Consider the following 18764-nt stretch of genomic DNA (forward strand, 5'->3'; position numbering starts at 1 on the left):
TGGCCCCAAAGGATGGAGCGTCCCCACAGGGAGCAGTGTGCCCGCGGCACACCCGGTTTGCCAGCGCCTCGGACTTACTCAGGGTCTCCAGAGGGATCTGCTCCTCAGACACAAGCATGTTTGTAAAATATTCCGAAAGCCGAGGACCCAGCCTGGAATTGGGAGAAATATAGAATGGGACAATGGTTTGCCCGTATGTTTTTAGGGTCAATTCCAGTGGGACCTCGTCCATGCGCCTTTCCAAGTTGAGGAAGGCAAGGCTGAAGATGGTGATCCCCAGAGGTGCCAGGACCTGTATCGTCAGCATCAACATCCAGTTGCGCCAAGAGAAGGTGACCCTTTTCAGGAACATGGCATAGAACTGTTGGCAGATAAGGCTGAGCTGCAATAGAAACAGGGGGCACCCCATTAGCAAGGCCACGGAGAGGAGCCGCCAGGCCCACGCCCAGCGGCACACTTTCACACGGGGCCTAACATTTTGATGATGTTCAGAATTTGCTGCGAGTAAAAATTCTTTGACCCAGTGATTTGATTGACATTTAACGGCAGAAAAAGAAGCCATAGTTTGGAACGATCTGGAAGAGTAGCCTAAACAGATAGCAAATGTAAGTATGATGCCATTTTTTTTAATATACCAGATTATGTGGGGATGTGGGGAAAATACCACTGCTGGAGTTTTAATTTGGTACAACTTTTTTAGAAAACAAATAAGCTGGAGGAATACAATCTAATTTAATATTCATGTGGTCTTTTAACTTAGAAATTCCACTTCTGGTGATGCATCCTGCAGGTACCGGAGCACGTGTCCCCTGCGGCCCGGAAAGTAATTGTGAACGGTGTGCTCATGTGCTCTGGGGACCAAAACATGTAGGTGGGCCTGGGGTAGGAGACGCTGGGGGTCAGCACCATGGGCCCCCATGACGCTTCTCACTGGTGCAGCCGGAACGAGGGCAGGGAGAGGCCGCGACTCGTCCACCTGGAGCCTTTGTGGGGACAGGCTTGGTGGTCAGGTCTGAGTCAGGCATTCCTATGTTCCTGATCCCAAATACCAACAAATCCCTGAAAGTCTCTACCAGGCAACCCCAAAATTCCCCGCACTGGACATGATGAAGGCACATTCACCCCAAACATTCCTCAAAGGCACTGCTCTCCACTCGTCCGAGGTTGTACCCTGAGAACTACTTCCTGGGAAGTCTCCAGAAGCAAAACTTGGCCAAGCGGAGCCCAGATGAGCCTCCTGCTGGAAGCTGGGGAAGAGCCTCCTGCACAGGGGAGGCAGCTGGCCTCGATAACCCTTCTCCTTTCAAACGTGATTCGAGATTATGAAACAATGGAATCAGTGTCTTCCCTAACCCGTGATAACCAGTCTCAGTGTTTTACGGTCATGCCTTGTGGATGGCCAAATCGAGACCATTTTGTACAGATGCACATCAGGATTTTTCTTTCAGCAATGGAGGAACGTGATAGGTCATCCAAACATTTCATAAGGATGTTTAAAAAAATCTTAAACTCCAGGTGATCTAATATGTGATCTGTTTCACAGTGAAAGATGGAAAAGGAAGATTAAACATGCTTTTGTGGCCAGTAGACTTTTATTCTTTCTTGTTCTTGGTGAGAGGAAGGGCCAAGACTTTTCCTGTGACCTTTGCTGGTACTTTCCTCCATTGGGTTAATCCTGGTCAGGAAACACTAGGATGTTGCCTTTGAACTAGAGCTGAGAGCCTGGCATTGCTGAAACCTAGCGGGGGGCCTGTCCTTTATGCTGAAAATCTGCACATTTTTTTTCTCAAGCCCCTGTGAAAGGCTGACCTGCACTTCGTGGCAGAAGAATAGCGTGATTCTAAGAACCGAACCCAGATCTGCCCTCTTGCATGCATTTGAAATTCTTGCTCACCCCAGTGTTCAGCTGGATTGGCAGGCCCGACCGTATTGAGAAGATCCTGGAGTGAATGCGTTTAATCCTGCTGATAGGGACCCTTCTTTGGGACTGCATCAAGGGGATCTTGAGGGCTTGGATATCTGTGTTGGTGTCTGACAACTTGTTAACCCTAAACCAGGCCGAAACAAAGAGAAATGCAAATTCACAAAAATCACAACTGACTTCAGTTTGTTTGGATTTAAAGAGTCTTAAACAGGCCCTGAGTAAATACTGAATTAACTGAATATTGAATTTACCGACCAGGGGCTTTTCCAAAGAACTGAGGCGACATTTGCATGAATAGATTCCATTGTTTTCCCTGAAAGATGCCATATGCAAATTAAGACAAAAATGAAATATCGCTTAATATCTATGTTATGGGCAAAATCGTCAATTATAACTTGTGGGGTTGCTGACCCTCTCGGCACAGCCGAGTAAACTGCAGCCCAGGGCCAAATCTGGCCCAAGGCCTTGTTTTCTGTTTGGTCCCGAGCTCAGAATGGATTTTACATTTTTAAATGGTTAGTGTTAGATAGTTATCTAATCATGCACATATTCTCCTTGATTATGCCCCTGAGTTTGCGATAGCCTAGAGTGTGTCCTCTCTGGCCTTCCAGGAAAAAGTTGGCCGAACCCTGCTTGAGGCAAAAAGACGCTTTCATTGCTGACAACAAACTGTTAAGAAGTCAAGAAACATATTTTTATTCATAGTCTTTGGGTCAGTTATTCCACTCTTGGGAATTTGTCCCCACGGAATAGTCCAGTACGTCGTGGCTCATTTTCCCTGCCGCAGAGTTGGGTAAAAGATGGCGTGTTTGTTGGTGTCTACAATAGGCTGAGGCACAGATTATCCCCAAACTGAGCAGCTCGAAACAACCATAAGGGTTCATTCTCTCCCACAGTTGTGTGGGTCAGGATTTTGGGAGCTGCTGAACTGGGTGGCGCCATCTCAGGGTGTGTGTCGAGGCTGCTGGCGGGCGGTGGGCCAGGGCGGCAGTGGTCTGAAGGCGGGGCTGGGGCCGGACGGTCTGCTTCCAAGACGGTGCCCTCCAAGTGTGGTCCTGATAAGAATATTGGTTCTAATGAACATTCATGATCAGGGTAAACGTGAGATAACAAAGACAGTGTGTCATAACTTTACTCGTTCATCCCTGGGGGAAGCAATGCTGTTGTTGAGTTGAATGATACTTTTTTTAAATACTGGAAGGATGTTTCTGCAAGTTTTTGTGCTCTTCTTTTTTTTTTTTTTAAAGATTTTATTTATTTATTCGACAGAGATAGAGACAGCCAGCGAGAGAGGGAACACAAGCAGGGGGAGTGGGAGAGGAAGAGGCAGGCTCATAGCAGAGGAGCCTGACGTGGGGCTCGATCCCATAACGCCGGGATCACGCCCTGAGCCGAAGGCAGACGCTCAACCGCTGTGCCACCCAGGCGCCCCTTTTTGTGCTCTTCTTAATGAAATGGCTCCAGAGACACTTCTGAACTTACTTTGCATTATTAACGTTTTCTCCATGACTTTCTCAGTCTACCCTCATTTGTAGCATGTACCAAGTTCTATGGTACAGGTGGTCTCACCGTGGTTGACTTCAAACCATCGACACAGCACACCCATCACGCAGATGTGGGTCGATGTAACTTCAAGAGCACTGGTAACAGCAGAATGTGGCCCAATCAGGAGGAGATGAAGTCTTGTGTGTTACCATTTGTGATATTGTAATTTATAATAAATACGTATTTGGTCTTCATTCCGGTCCTGGCACCGGGCTCCTCAAACACTTGTAACTTCCTGAGTGGTGACAGTGGTTAAGGTGTGTTTTGTTGTGCGAACGACGTGACTTTCGGAAAGCACGTGAGGATGGGCGATGGTTGCCAGGAGAACCATCCATGTCGTGGCCAAGTTGGAACTCTCAGGCCCACCTCCCAGCCTCCTGGGAGGCGACAGGGGCTGGAGATTGAGTTTAAGCACAAGAGGCCAACTATTTAGTCCATCAACCATACACAGGCAATGAAGCCTCCGTAAAACCCCAAATGGGCAGGATTCAGAGGGTTTCCAGGTTGGTGAGCACGTGCAGGTGTGGGGACCAAGGCACCCTCAGTGCACACGGACGCTTTGGACCCTTTCCCTGTGTATGAGTTCATCTGGATCTGGTATCATATCCTTTATAGTAAACTGGTAACTGTAAGAGTATTTCTCTGAGCTCTGTGCGCCGTTCTAGCAAATGAATCAAAGAGGGAGTGGGGGGAATGTCCAGTTTATAGCCGGTGGGTCAAAAGCCCACGTGACCACCTGGACTTGGGACTGGGGTCTAGACTTGGGAGTTGGGGGCAGTCTTGCAGGCCTGAGCCCTTAACCTGGGAGATCTGATGCGAGTCTTCCAGATAGATAGGGTCAGGATGGAATTAACTGCTTGGTGATGTGGGAAAAAAACCCACACTCTGGAATGGATATCACATTGTACCACTGTTTTTACCATGATTTATTTATAAGTTTATGCAATTTAATTTTTAATAATTGCTATGTCTAACTGGCTCACACAATTCTTGATACTTTAATGATTGGCTCTCGCGAGCAAATATGAGCCAGCTCCAGGATAGGTCTTGGATGGAGCCGCAGTTGCTGCCTGGGGCTGCCTGAGTACCTTCATGAGATGGTAGCTGGCTTCTCCCAGACTGAGAGAGAGCAGGGCTACCATATCTTTTGTGACCTAGCTTCGTGAGTCACACAGTCAGTTCTGCAAAATCTTGCCGCGTCTACGGGTCAGCCGTATTTACAGTGAGAGGGGTGAGGCTGGAGTGAGGAGCCTGGGACTTGCTCCCATGGACAGTGTGCCCCGGAGGTCCTCCCTGCCTTTGCCGAGGCTCTGCTTCTGCTCTGGATGGTTTCTCCTTGACTTTTCCAGGCTTCCTCCTTTCTTTAGCCCTTCTACACATTGGGGGATATTAGTGACAGTTACCAGGATTTGTGGGGCCTCTCGTCAGGACTTCAGCTGATACCTGAGGTGGGTGTGTAGGGAGAGTCGGGCGTCACGGGGCACTTCGCCACGGTATTTTCTTTGGCCCCATGAAATTTCATGGCATAGGTTGTATTTTCTAATTTTTCGTCCTCATTTGGTTTCTGCTAGTAGTTTTTTTTTCTATTTAAAAAAATAAGAGTGTCATTTATTAAGACTGAATTTCAGGGAGGGAGGGAGGGGAGTTTTCTACAGTGGGGGGCTGGCGAACACCACACCACACTTTCTTCAGACGTCAGGTGATAGGCTTCTGCAGACAGAGTACGAGCTCCTTGGAGAGCTTCCACATGCAGTAGACGGTGTCTGGCCCCCGAATCTCCACCTCCTGGTGTTGGCACTGTCCTAGCCCCCCAGTTTTATTGCAATATAACTGACAAATACCACGGTGTGTTTCAGGTGTCCGTGTATGCTGTGGAGTGATCCCCACAGTGAGTTCCATTACTGTCCACCACCTCACAGCGTTGCAACAGCTTTTCCTTGTGGCGAGAGCTTTTACCATCTACTCTCTGAACAGCTGTCCAATAACAATACAGTGCTATGGACTGCAGTCGTCATGCTGCACGTGACCCCCCAGAACTCACTCTCCGTGCAACTGCAAGTTTGTGCCTTTCAACCATCACCTAACTCCCCCACCACCTGCCTCCGGTGACCCCACAGCTGTTCTCTGCTGCTAGGAGTCTGTCTGTTGGATTTTTAGATTCCACATCTAAGTGAGATCATACAGTGTTTGTTTTTCTCTGTCTGACTTATTTCATTGAGCACAATGCCCTCAGGGACCATCTATGTTGTTGCCAGTAGTAGGATTGTCCTTCTTTTTAATGGCTGAACGGTGTTCTCTTGTGGGGGTGGTGTGTGCGCACACTGGGTACAAACTTTCTAGTTTGAGACAGTCCTACTTGTTTGTTTTTGCTTTTGTTGCTTGTGCTAATCTCTTCCCCTTGGTTGTAATCTGGACTTAGTGTCTCACTTGCTTTTTTTTTTTTTTTTAAGATTTTATCTATTTGTTTATGAGAGAGAGAGCAGGGTGAGGTGCAGAGGGAGAGAGGGGGACAAGCGGACTCCATGCTGAGCGTGGAGCCCGACATGGGGGTCAGTCTCATGATGCCAAGATCATGACCTGAGCCAAAACCAAGAGTCTGACGCTTCGCTGACTGTGCCACCCAGGCGCCCCCAGATAATTTTTTTTAAAAGATGCCAAAGATTTGTACACCACAGATATAACTGGACCTGGCTGCTGTATGCAAAAGACGGCACCCAGCAATTGAGGAACGAGCATTCTTTTATAAAATCGGAATGTAACCTGAGCCACAGACATAAGTATTTTGGAGAAAGGAGGCTATACGGAGTATATACTAGGACCGTAGTGAAATTAGGTCAGAAATCAAGTACATTAACAAAACAAGGCAAAATAAAACAAGAGAAGGGTTTTTAAAAAAATCTCCATGAATTTGGAAATTAAGAAACACAGTTCTAAGTAAGCCACAGGTCAGAGCAGAAACCACATGGAAAAATAAACATATTTGTAACTCAATGGTAATGAAAATACTACATACCAGAAAACGGAGATGCAGGCAGGTGAAGCTCAGAGGGAGATTTATATCGCTATACATTCCCCTCACCAGGAGAGGACATCCCTCCTCTCTACTTCCAGTTGGCATTATGCTCAAGGCCCTTCCAGTGAGATAAGCAGGTGGAAGGCATGAAGACTGGGGAATAAGAAGTGGCACTTCTTTACCTGACATGATGGTTGTACACAAAATACTAGGGAAATCAACCCCAACCTGTTTGAATAAGTGAATTAAATAATATCTCTAGATATAAATAATACAGAGTGACTTCTAGATCTGCCACAACTGATTGGAAACAAAATTTAGGAATCCATTTCCATGCCTTCAAAAGCTATGAAATACGTAGGAGTAAGTTTCACAAAAGATATGCAGAATTTCCGGAAACTGCAAAATATGGCCGATAAAAATGAGAAATGACCTCCCAAGTAAACGGAGCTATGTGTAACATGTATGGATTGGAAGGATGAATGTTTGAAAGATGGCCATTCTCCCCCAAATTAATCTGTAGATTCAATTTAGTACCAGTCATATTCCCAGCAGGTGAAAAAAACAGACTTTATAGTTTAGACAGTTCTAGGTTTACAGAAAAACTGAGCAGAAAGCACAGAATTCCCTTGTATCTGTTCTACCCCTGCTCCCCATTTTCCCTATTGTTAACAGCTTGCATTCACATGGTGTTGCCTGTTGTAACCAATGAACGAGTTTTCCAGCAAGGTCTTTTTTTCAAAATGAAACTGATGAGTTTATATTTAAATTTACATGTCAACACAGACGACCTATAATGGCCAAAACAATCTTCAAAAACTAGACCCGGAAGAACCATCTACTACGTGACTTCGAGACATCCTCCAGAGCTCCAGGAATCACAGTGGTGTGGGACTGGCGTGGGACAGACAGCAGGTTCAGTGGGGCACAATAGGGGTGTAGAAATTGACATACACAGTCGACTGATTTTGAAGGCATCCAAACAATTCGGTATGGAAGGAAGTCTCTTCCCCAAATAGTTCCATCATGACTGGATACCCACGTGCAAGGAAATGAGCCTCCACCTCTTGTCACACACAAGTTAACACAGGTTAACCCGAAAGTTAGTGCCAGGTGGGCCACGGATCTAATGCAGAAGCTAAAATGGTCAAGTTCCTGAAGAAAAGGTAGCAGAATGACTTTGGGACCTAAGGGTGGGCTCTGAGAATAGGAAGAGGGAAGCCGCAGGCCGGGCAGAAAATGCCCCTGACAAAGGACTTGTATCCAGAATAGATAAGAACTCGGTCATAAAACTGAGCTGTAGCCTCGATATCTGTACACCTTTTGGTACGTCTGTTGTACTTTGATAAAGACGTGATTGTTAGAAATCAGTGGAAGTGTTGAACTGAGGATCGGACACGGCTGAAGAGAGAAGAGGTGACCTGGGTGATACATCGGACGATATCATCCAGCTTGTGGCTCTGGGAGGCAAGGGCTGGGAAAGGTGAAAAAGAAGAGAAAAGTTGCATAGCACAGACAACGAGAAGATCTAAGCCCTGTCCTCCGGGGAGAGAACACTGAGCAGCAGAGAGGCCGCGGGAGCGCGTGGCGGCGGACGCTGTGGAACTCATGGCAGGCATTCCGTCGGGGGCCGGAAGTCCACCAGACATCAAGCAGGATAAGTAAAAAGAAAACAGAACCCAGATAGACTGTGGTTAAGGGGCATAATTCCGAAGCAAAGGGTGGCCAGATTTCTTTCAAAGGAACAAGCGGTAAACCTACAGCTCACTTTCAGCAGCAAGAGTGGAGACTGGGAAAGGGTATCTTCAGCACATTGATGGGAAGTAACTCTGAATCTGGTGACAGCCTCCTTCCAAAATTAGAGAGCTAAAACCATTTCCAGACCAAAACCGAACAAAACCCCAGAAGCAAAAACACAAGTGTGTTTGGCCCCTGCATAAAAACGCTGACGGGCACCGTGAAGAACGTCCTGTGGGCAGGACGGTTATCGGAGAAGTAAGAGGAATGCACACAGTATTTGCACATGAGTTTAAGCAACCACTGGCGTTCTCAACAGTAGTACGGTTCTGTGGAGTTGAGAAAAGAGAGAAGTAAAATATCCAATACGTACAAGCTGGTGAGGGTGGGATATGTGTGTGTGTCCCAAGGTCTCAGCGCTTTGCTGGAGCAAAGTAAAGCCACGACTTCCCTCGGCACGTTGACAGATTGCACACGTGTCTCAGGATCTACGCTGACCACTAACGTCATTCGGCAAGAACAGAGAATTTCCCACTAGTGTGGAAGGAAAATATAGAATGAGGAAAAATACCCCAAAAGGGGGGGAGAGAAAAAGCCACATAGACTAGTAGAAAATATAAAATAAAATATACAATTAAATATATCATTAATAACACTCGTAGAGAGCCTGCATGTTGCAGGTAACAGACAGATACTGCCAGCTTGGATCCTCACTCTCTGGCCTTGTTGGGCCTTCTGGGTGGCTCCCCTATCGCGACCCTCCTGGAAGGAAGCCCTCCGGCCTGCTTCCTGACACTCACGTAGCTCGGTGGATCCATCAGCCCACCCCGGAGCTGGACGTAGTCAGCCTCCCTCGTTGGTTAAACCAGCGAGTCTCGGTCATCTGTTACTCACAGTCCATAGCATCCCAGGTGATACAGTGTCGGTTTCGTTTGTTTTTCCCTCCTGGAACGTGATACTGTATCCAACACTTTCTCTGTTGAGCAGTATCAGCGTCACTGGAGGCGCCCTGAGGAGGAGCCAAGCCCTGGACAGGGGTTAGATGCAGGACCCTCAGGACCCCTCCACTGTAAGACCCTCGGGGTCTGCAGTGTCACCCATGCTTACCGAATGAAGACCTCCTCCATGGTGGTGACCGCAGCCCCGAAGCTGGCAATCCCCAGCTCTACCTTCTTCAGTTCCAGCTCGGTAAATAGAGAGGGAAACCTGCAAGGGAAGAGCAGTTTTATCCCTCACAGGAGGAAGGGGACCCCTCACTGTCACCCTGGGTTTCCACAGGGCAAACAGTAGGGGCTGGGGAGGTCTCAGCCTTGTCACTCCCAGGCTGCAGCCCTCTGAACATGAGCAGCGAGGGTGACAGCGTTTACTCCAGAACGTTCCTGGGACGATAAATGTCACACACACCTTGTAAATAATTCATCTCTTTCATACTATTTTTGGAGTGCTTACCAAGGGCCAGGGACCATTCCCAGCCCTCTTCCACGTATGAACTCCCTCAGTTGTCTCAACAGCTCTTTGAAGACAGTGCTGAGAGGTTAAGTAACTTCCCCAAGATCACACAGCCACATGTAGCAAGACCGGGAGGCAAACTCAGCTGCTCTCTCCAAAGACAGTGAGTGCTCTTTTTTTCCCTATTGTTCCTCTAAATGAGGAAAGGAGCTAATTCTCAACAGCCCGCTAATCTCGAGCCCTTCCTTAGGCATGCCTTCCATTTTTTTTTGAGCTGAATGAATCATGGCTTTTTGTGTGATGTGAAGAAATCCACAATCCCCTACCATGCAGCCCAGTGTCAAGCCCGACAAGGTGCCTTTAAGTAAGCTGTTCGCACGCCGGACGCCCCGGAGAGGCTGCACCAGGTGTGGGATGGTGGGTAAGAGCGTGGGAGGCGCCCTGAGTCCCGACTCTGCCACTTGCGGGTCGTGTGACTAGGGCTAGATCTCCCCTGTCCCCGGCTCTCCTCATCGGTGTGATAGACGCTGCCTCACGCACCGGGGCTGCTGCACGTGAGGACGCGCGGCGGAGTAGCCGGCCCCTGCTGTGTGCTCGGTGGTCCCATCTTCAGTGCTCAGTACCGTGCTCTTCAGTCTCCCTTGACTGAAATCATGCTCATCGATGGCGGCTGTCTTGCAACGAGGTTTACGTGTGGTAAAATGCCTTGTTCTCATCCCAACCAAGAGGTAGACCTTCCCATCACCCTGCAAAGTGCTCTCCCGCCCCTTTCGGATGATTCCTCTCCTGCCTTTTGATTGACATTTGGACGGAAGTGATGGGGGTTGGGTCAGAGGAAGCTTGCAGGCTCTGGGCGGCTTCTCCAGGACTCCTGAGCCACCGTTGAAGCCGCCATGACCTACAGGACTTGGCAGACGCTCTAATCAATGGTTCCGGCTGGGCCCAGCCTTCCAGAAATCCCACCGAGGCCCCAGGCCTGGGGGCCAAGCCGTCTTGGCGCCTGGAACCCCCAGGTAAGTCCACTCCATGGCTCTTATTTTAACAGAATTTGTGTTTCTGTCCACGCTCCAGATGTTGGTATCAGAGGCGCACCGCCCTTCCAGTGAGTGGGGTGCTGCTCCCGTCTCTATTTTTTGAAAGATTGGGGTGATTTATTTCCTCAGCGACTGATAGGCCCTGGAATTTTCTTTTCGGTGACATTTGCCATTGCAAATTCGATTTCATCAATAGATGTGTGATTAAATTCGGATTCTTCTCTTTCACTTTGTGTCAGTTTGAGTAGGTTGTGTTTTCAAGGAATCAGCCCACTCCATCTACAGTGTCCAGTTTGTTTGTGGTATTTTCTCATGGCTGTCGTAACCCTGTGCTCAGTGTGTGTGATGGTCTTCTCAATCCAGATGCTGGTTCTTGCATTTCTTTTTTTCTTTAATGGCTTTGGCAGGGGCTTATCACTTTTATTAATATTTGTAATAAACAATATCTGGCTATTTTAGTCTTCTCGATATTTTTTGTTTCTTTTTCCATCATTTGCTCTCTTCACATTTATTATTTCTTTTCTCCTCGGTACTCTGCACTTCACTTTCTCTCTGCTTTTTCTCCCTCCCTCAGCTGGACACACAGGTCGTTGGTTTTCAGCTTTCTTCTTCCCTAATGTAAGTGTTTCAAAGCTGTGTGTTTCCCTCCAGGCACCGCTCTGGCAGCATCTGAACATTTCAGATCTGTCGTGTTTTCATCACCGTCCAATTCAGAACCGTTTCTAATTCCTCTTTGACCCATAAGCTGTTCAGAAGTGTAGTGTTGAATTTCCAAATATTTGTGGATTTTCTAAGTATCTTTGTGTAATCAAGTGCTAATTTAACTCGGGGAGCCTGGCTCATGGCTGAGAGCCTGTGGGCGATGCCGGCAAGATGGCAGCGTGGGAAGGACCGGGCATCTGCCTCCCCGCTGACGTAGCATCCACGCTGCCGGAGCCAGAGGTGCCTGGCGCTGGAAGTTGTAGTCAGAGTCATTAGGCAAGAAAAAGAAGTAAAAGGCGTCCAAATTGAAGAGGAATAAGTCAAATCATCTGCTTGCGGATGACATGATCTTATGTGTAGAAAACTAAAGATGCTACAAGGGAGCTATGAGAACTAGTAAGTGAACTCCACAAAGTAGCAGGATTTAAAGTCAACCCACAGAAATCGGTTGCATTTCTAAGTACAATGAGCAAATCTGAGAAGGAAATTACAAAAACTACCCCACTTACCACCACATCGAACAATAAAATACTTAGGGATTAACTTAATCAAGGAAACGAAAGACTTGTAAAATGACAACTATCAGACATTGCTAAAGGAAAGTAAAGAAGATGGAAATACATGGAAACACATCCCATATTCATGGACTGGAAGACGTAATATTGTTCAAATGTCGGTGCCAGCTGGAGTGTTCCACAGGGTCAGTACAGGCCCTACCAAAAGGGCAAGGACTTTTTTTTTTTTTTTTTTTTTGCAGAAAGAGAAAAACCCATCCTAAAATTCATATGGAATCTCAAGGGACCCTTAAAAAGCAAAACAATCTTGCAAAAGAACAAAACTAGAGAATCACACAGAAATCACACAAAAGCTTCAAAACATGGGATCTGGCAGTGATTTCTTGGATGTGACACCAAAGGCACAGTAACAAAAGAAAAAATAAACAAGTTGGACTTCATCAAATTTAAAAATTTTGTGCATCAGGAAACACCATCATTGGAGTAAAAAGACAACCCACTGAATGGAAGAAAATACTTGCAAATCCTGTGTCTGCTAAAGGACTAATACCCATAATGTAGAGAGAAGTCCTACAACTTCAGAACAGTAGAAAACAGCTTGCTTGCAAAATGGGTGAAGGACTTGAGGGGCGCCTGGCCGGCTCAGAGGAGCGTGCAACGCTTGATCTCAGGGTCCTGGGTTCGAGCCCCACGTTGGGGGTGGAAATGACTTAATGATGACTTCATAAATAAAAGTCTTTTAAAAAATGGGCAATGGACATTGCTCCAAAGAAGACATACGAATGGCCAAGAGACACATGGCAAGAAGCTCAACCTCACTCGTCATTAGGGAGACGCAAAACGGACCAGCACTGAGGTACCACCGCACACCCATTAGGCTGGTTATTAAGGAAAACAACAAAGCAGAAGACAACAGGTACTGGTGAGCTGTGGAGAAAATGGACTTCTTGTGTGCTGTGGGAGGGACTGCAAAACGGTACAGCCTCTGCGGAAACCAGTGCGGTAGTTCTTCAGACAACTTAAAAATAAAATTGCCGTAGGACCCAGCACTCCTGCTTCTGAGTGAATATACCCCAAAGAATCAAAAGCAGAGCCTGGAAGGGATACTTGTGCACCATGTTCACAGCGGCACCATTCATTGTAGCTCAAGTGTGGCCGCGCCCCAAGGGACCATTGACAGGGGAAAGGGTAAACACAACGTGTGTGTGGGAGGGAGGGAGAGATGGGATATTATTCAGCCTTAAAAAGGAAGGAAATTCTGCAGTATGCCGCAGCACTGAACCTCGAGGACGTTGTGCTAAGAGGTCTAACCCAATCGCGAAAGGACAAATGCTACAGGATGGCGCTAATATGAGGTGCTGAGAGCAGCCCAACTCATGGAGACAGAGCGTACAGGAGTGGGTGCCAGGGGCTCGGGGAGGGCGGTGGGGGGTTAGTGTGCTCCCGGAAGGGACCCGGTAGAGAGAGACTGATGGTGTGGATGAGTGGAGTGAGTCAAGCAGGTGGGTTTCTGAGAAGTCAGGATGGAAAGACCTGGAGCTGGGGCCGAAGGGTGAGCCTCCGGCAGAAAGAGGCCGCGTCGTTGGCTGTAAGGATGGAAGGAAGGAAGAAACTTGTGTTGGGAGTGAAGTTGACTTCCCGTCTGGTGGCTCTCATCTTCCTAGTGAAGTATGAGCTCAGATTCCTGCTTGAGAGCAACACGAGGGAGACGAGGTGGTGGGGAGTGCCGGGAGCCACTCTGAAGTCTGAAGTGATTAAAGAAAATCAGGTCAGACATTCATCTCAGCTCCACCACCCAATAAAGGGTTTCTGACTTTAACCTGAAGGCCAGTGGGAGCCATTGAGGTTTTAAAGGAGGAAGGTGACACCATCAGAGCCCCGTATTTTGGAGTTGTTCTGCCTGGAGTGTGCTGTTTTTCCAGGAGATGCCAAAGGCCTGGGGGTCCAGACCCTAGCCAAATAGACGGCTCTTGCTGAGGAGAGGGGCAGAGAGCCGGCCCTGAGCTCTGTCAGACAAACAGCCGCTCCCATCCTCTGGGGTCCGCACCTGTGTATGCTCTTTTTAGGAAGAATAAATGTTAATTCTTCTCCAATGTTGGACCGCAAAATCGCGTTAGGAATGTGGTGATAAATCAGATGAGAAATCTTCTCTGTGCTGCAGTGAGGTTTCTTCACTAAAGTCATGTAATATCCAGCACCTGAAACAACATTTCAAAGACTTTTTCTGTAGCTCGGAATGGGTAGCTCTGTGGGAAAGTGGAGCTGGGGGCCCCTGTGGGGTCAGATGGGAACCCCAAGGAGTTGGCCTCTGAAGGTCGGTGTTCTCGAGGACTCACACAGGCTTTCATTAAAAGGGCGTGAGGCAGACAATAAGAGAAATAGGGAAGATCTATGGGTTATCAGTGACATGTGCTGAGGAGAAAGATAAACATGGGAGGGGATATGGGGGTCAGGGAGTGTGATTATAACAGGGTCACTGAGGCCTAAGTGTGGCCAGGCGCTGGCTGGGGAGGGACTGGGTGTGGCCCGAGGGGCAGGAGCTGAGCAGGGGAGTGGAAGAGCATCGGGAAATGCCCTTGGGTGACGGGACCAGGCCAAGCAAGGCCCCGTGGGCCAGTCCTAGGACTCTGGCTTTTACTCTCGGTGGGAGGGGAGGTCACTGCGGGGCTGAGCAGAAGAGTGACACAGCCATTCAGACAGCTGGGCAGAGGCTGGGGGTGAGTTAGCCGGCAAGTGCAACAGTCCAGGAGGCAATGGACGCCTGGCCAGGGCACTAGCTGGGCGTGGAGGCTGGGGGGAAGGGAAGGCCCCCAGGGTTTGCGGACCGATGGGATCTGGGCTCTGAGAGACAGAGGGGTCAGGGAGCCTCCAAGGTTTTGGCCAAGCCCCTTGAAAGAAGCTATCTGTGCTGGGGATGGTGGGTGTGGTGGCAGAGAGCGGGCAGAGGGGCCCCCGGTCTGCCTAGGGTTCGGACAAGTCCCACAGAGCCGGTCAGCATCCACGCAGGTGCAGAGTAGGCTCCGGGTACACGCACGCTCCTCTGGAGTTCAGGAAGGGGCCCAGGCTGGAGAGACACACATTTTCCAGCACAGGAGACCGGATGAGGTCACCCAATACACAGGCAGAGAATGGAGTGAAGTCGTGGAGGCATGTCCACTCCATGAGCAGCAGAGACCCAGGAGGGCGTGGGGTCTGGGAGAACAAGGGGAGCCGCTGTGGAAACAACCCACACCCGTACAGGCGCTCTGCACGCACTACTCACTCCTTGAGGAACACGGTCTGTGAGTGTCCGTTCTCTAGGTCGGAAGGGGAAGGCTAAAGAAGGTTAAAGCTCCTGGCCATGTGGATGAGGAGGCTCTAAACTGGCAGAGTGGAGCTCAGACCTTGATCTCCTGACTCCAGGTCTCAGGCTGTGCTCCTCGCTCCCTCCTCCTGTCGCAGCCCCTCTCCTGGCCTCAGGGGCCCTCGGGGAAGCGAACCGCCCCCAGGCCAGGGACGGCCCCGTGGGGNCCCGCCGGGGCCGCTCACCATACTTCTGCTTGAGGAACAGCGAGGACCCGCAGCACTGCAGCTCCCCCTTGGCCATGATGGCCACGCGGTCCCCCAGCAGGTCAGCCTCATCCATGAAGTGCGTGGTCAGCAGCACGGTGCGGTCGCTCTTGTGCTGCTGCAGGAGGTCCCAGATGGCCCTCCTGGCGATGGCGTCCATGCCCGAGGTGGGCTCATCCAGTATCAGCACCTGCAGGCAGAGCGGCAGCCACTGGGGGTGGCAAAGCCATGTCTCGGGCCCAGGCTGGCTGTGCGGGAGGCCCCGTGAGCCTCCAGGTTTGTGCAGATGTGGCCGCCTGCCCCGCCCAGGTTGCTCTGCAGGCGTCCAGGGCCACAGCCAGCCTGTGCGCGTGCACCCTGCCCCCCCCCACCCCCCGGCCTCCTGCCCGCATACCTTGGAGCCTGCTATGAGGGCGATGCCGATGGAGAGCTTACGCTTCATGCCGCCGCTCAGGAACCGGCTCAGCGAGTCCTGCTTGTCCTCCAGATTGAGGACGTGCAGCATCCGCTGGACTTCCTCGGGGCACCTCTGGCCAGACAAGCCCTTCAGCTGCAACAGTGGGGACATGGAGAGGTCCAGCAGGGGCTCCTGCTGGGAGGCTGGCCCATCCAGTCCACGAGGAGCCTGGCCTCAGTGTTGTCCTCTTCCCTCCGTGAGCTGCACCTGGTGCCCTGACGTCCCTCCCTGCCTCCCCGGTACAGGCCCACCTCTCCAGCTAGCATTTTGCTAGTATATCGGTAACCTCGACACGAGAAACTTACTACCTTCAGGGAAAGGGATGGACAAAAGGCTTCTGCATTTTGACCCATGTAAACGTATGTCTTAATACTCAGTACGGTATATTAAAGGATCCTACATCATGAGCAAGTGGGAGTTATCCCAGGGACGCAGAGAAGGTTCAACTGATGGAAAACCCGTGCAAGTGTTGCATAACGAAGAGTCTGGCTGGCCTCTGTCCCATTACTGGGAAGGGCCTCTAAATCCCTGGCGTGACGGGGTGTCCTTGTTATTCCCACAGTACCCTGGGGCCACACCTGAGTTGATGCTAACGTGTTGACTCAGGACCTGCTGGGGGGTGGGGGAGATATGCAGAGGGTGCAGCTTGAGTTCAGTCCCGTGGCCCATGAGTCGACTGTCCAGGGCTGTGTGATGAACCCCCAAGAAAACCGGACACTTGCAGGTTAAGTGAGCGACTGTGTTCACAGCCACATCCCAGCAGGGTGAAGCGTCCGGAGGACACGGAAGCCTCATGTTTGGGACTCTCCCAGACCTCACCCTACATGTCTCTTCTTTTCACTGGTCCTGATTTCTACCCTTTATAGTCACATTGTAACCTGTCCCCTGCCTCCCCTCCTGAATGTTTACTGAACAGTGTCTGGCAGAGGTTTCAAGGCCTTCTGAGGTTGGGTCAGGGAGCTGCAGGCTGACCCTCCCTAAGAACGGATGCAGAGGAAACAGCCTGCCACCCACAGACGCACCTGAGCATAGAAGGAAAGATGCTCTTTGACGGTGAAGTTCTCGAACAAGATATCGTGCTGGGGGCACCAGCCAAGGCCCCTCCGGATCTGAGCCATGTCACGAGAAATTTCATATCCGTTGACATAGGCCCATCCACCTGAAGGAGGAAGAAGACCTAGGAGCAAGTGCAAAACATACGCTAAGGTCATCTTCAGCAGAGCACGCCGCAGCGGGAGGCTTACGGACGCCCTGTGTCCGCGGGCAGACTGCCGCATCCTTGCCACGGTCAGTCACGCCCACGGACTGTGTGTTCCCTGACGGTGAATGAGGTTGTGTGCGGGGAGCAGAGACAGGGGACGTCCTTTCTGCCTCTGAGGAGGGCCTGTCTGGCTAGGGGAACAAAGCAAATTACACTGAGAAGCAGTAAGCGAGACTACGGAAATGGGGCTCAGGAGAACCGCGTGTGGGGCATCTGAGTGTTCTGACCTGAGACCCGTGACTGATTCACTTCTGATTCCCGGGAAGCCCCCCGGGAATGCACAGAACTGCACCCAGCGCCGGGCACCTGTGGGAATGTGTGGGGCTTCACGGCCCACCCATCAGTGTCCTCTCACTCTTTGTTCCCATCTTCGTCATTCACATCTATTTGCAACAAGGCTAAAAGAAGAAAGTGTGGCAAAGCACACAAAGGGTGTAGGTCCCAGCAGTTAACACTGTTAACTATTATGACCACTGCTGAAACGGTTCGGCATAACTTCGTGGGGTTTTTTTCTCTAAGATTTTTATTTATTTGACAGAGAGAGCACAAGCGGGGGCTGCAGCAGAAGGAGAGGGAGAAGCAGGGAGCCCGGTGGAGGACTCAATCCCAGGACCCTAAGATCATGACCCGAGCCGAAGGGGGACGCTTCACTGACTGAGCCACCCAGGCGCCCCTCCTTCGTGTATTCTTTTATGCACATGCTGACTCATGTGTTAATGATTTTGGCAAAAATGGGAAAATAAGAATTCTGGTTTTTTAACTGGCTTTTTCACAAATGGCATATTGAGGCCATTTCTCCACTTGCACAAACTCTGTATGATTTGGGAAGGAGGATTTTATTGTTATGAATATATGCTGCTTATTTATTCAACCCACGCTAATTCGTTAGTAGGTGGTTTGCAGTTTTTTAGAAGTACGAACATGTGATATGACTTCGCCTTCTTTCCCACGTATCTTCTTACTCTAAATCAACATAAGGATTTTTGGGGCGCCTGGTTTCGGCTCAGGTCGTGATGTCGGGGTCGTGGGATCGAGCCCTGTGGTGGGCTCCTTGCTCAGCGGGGAGTCTGTCTGAGAGAGTCTCTCTCCAGAGACATGCGGAGCCGTGCGCACAGCTCCTCGATAGTGTGTGAGATCTCATTCCACAGACTGTAAGAGCCAAAGATTCCGTCTTCCTGGTACAGGGTCACGTGAACAAACAGACACTCTACAGATGGCAGGAAAGCAAACAGCAACTGCTTCAGGCTCAACGTCAGTGAGCCCTAAGGAGGGGGATGGAGGCTCACTCGGGCTGTGTTGCAGGCTCTCTCCGAGGGGGCTGGCCCCGCGCACGTACCTGTGAGCATGTAGCACGTGGTGGTTTTGCCGGCTCCGTTGTGTCCCAGGAGAACAGTGATCTGCCCCTGGTACAGATTCATGGTCAGTCGTTGGACCGCTATGTGTTTATTCTTTCCCGTGTGATACACCTGTGTGGAGAATTCAGCGTGTGACCGACTCGGTGATGGGCATGTGGCGTTCCTGAAGAATCTACGACCCATACCAGGTTCCCCGTGAAAGTCGGTCCGTCGGTGGGAACGC

At 50.0% G+C, this 18764-nt stretch overlaps 1 protein-coding gene across 1 annotated transcript in view; it reads right to left on the reverse strand.

Annotated features, from left to right (window-relative positions):
- LOC100472042 (ATP-binding cassette sub-family A member 17-like) overlaps positions 1 to 18764 on the reverse strand; it is a gene marked incomplete at its 3' end in the record, with an annotated part of 62605 nt that overhangs the window by 21225 nt on the left and 22616 nt on the right. Inside the window, exons 11-18 of the mRNA XM_034670575.1 lie at positions 18523 to 18652; positions 16948 to 17084; positions 15863 to 16018; positions 15448 to 15658; positions 13967 to 14117; positions 9327 to 9425; positions 1895 to 2048; positions 79 to 382 (exon numbers count right to left, since the gene is read on the reverse strand). Of these exons, the coding sequence (XP_034526466.1) occupies positions 79 to 382; positions 1895 to 2048; positions 9327 to 9425; positions 13967 to 14117; positions 15448 to 15658; positions 15863 to 16018; positions 16948 to 17084; positions 18523 to 18652 (1342 nt within the window). The remainder of the gene's footprint in view (positions 1 to 78; positions 383 to 1894; positions 2049 to 9326; positions 9426 to 13966; positions 14118 to 15447; positions 15659 to 15862; positions 16019 to 16947; positions 17085 to 18522; positions 18653 to 18764) is intronic.

This window comes from Ailuropoda melanoleuca, chromosome 10 (genome assembly GCF_002007445.2).
Source record: "Ailuropoda melanoleuca isolate Jingjing chromosome 10, ASM200744v2, whole genome shotgun sequence".
Classification (NCBI taxonomy): Eukaryota; Metazoa; Chordata; class Mammalia; order Carnivora; family Ursidae; genus Ailuropoda; species Ailuropoda melanoleuca.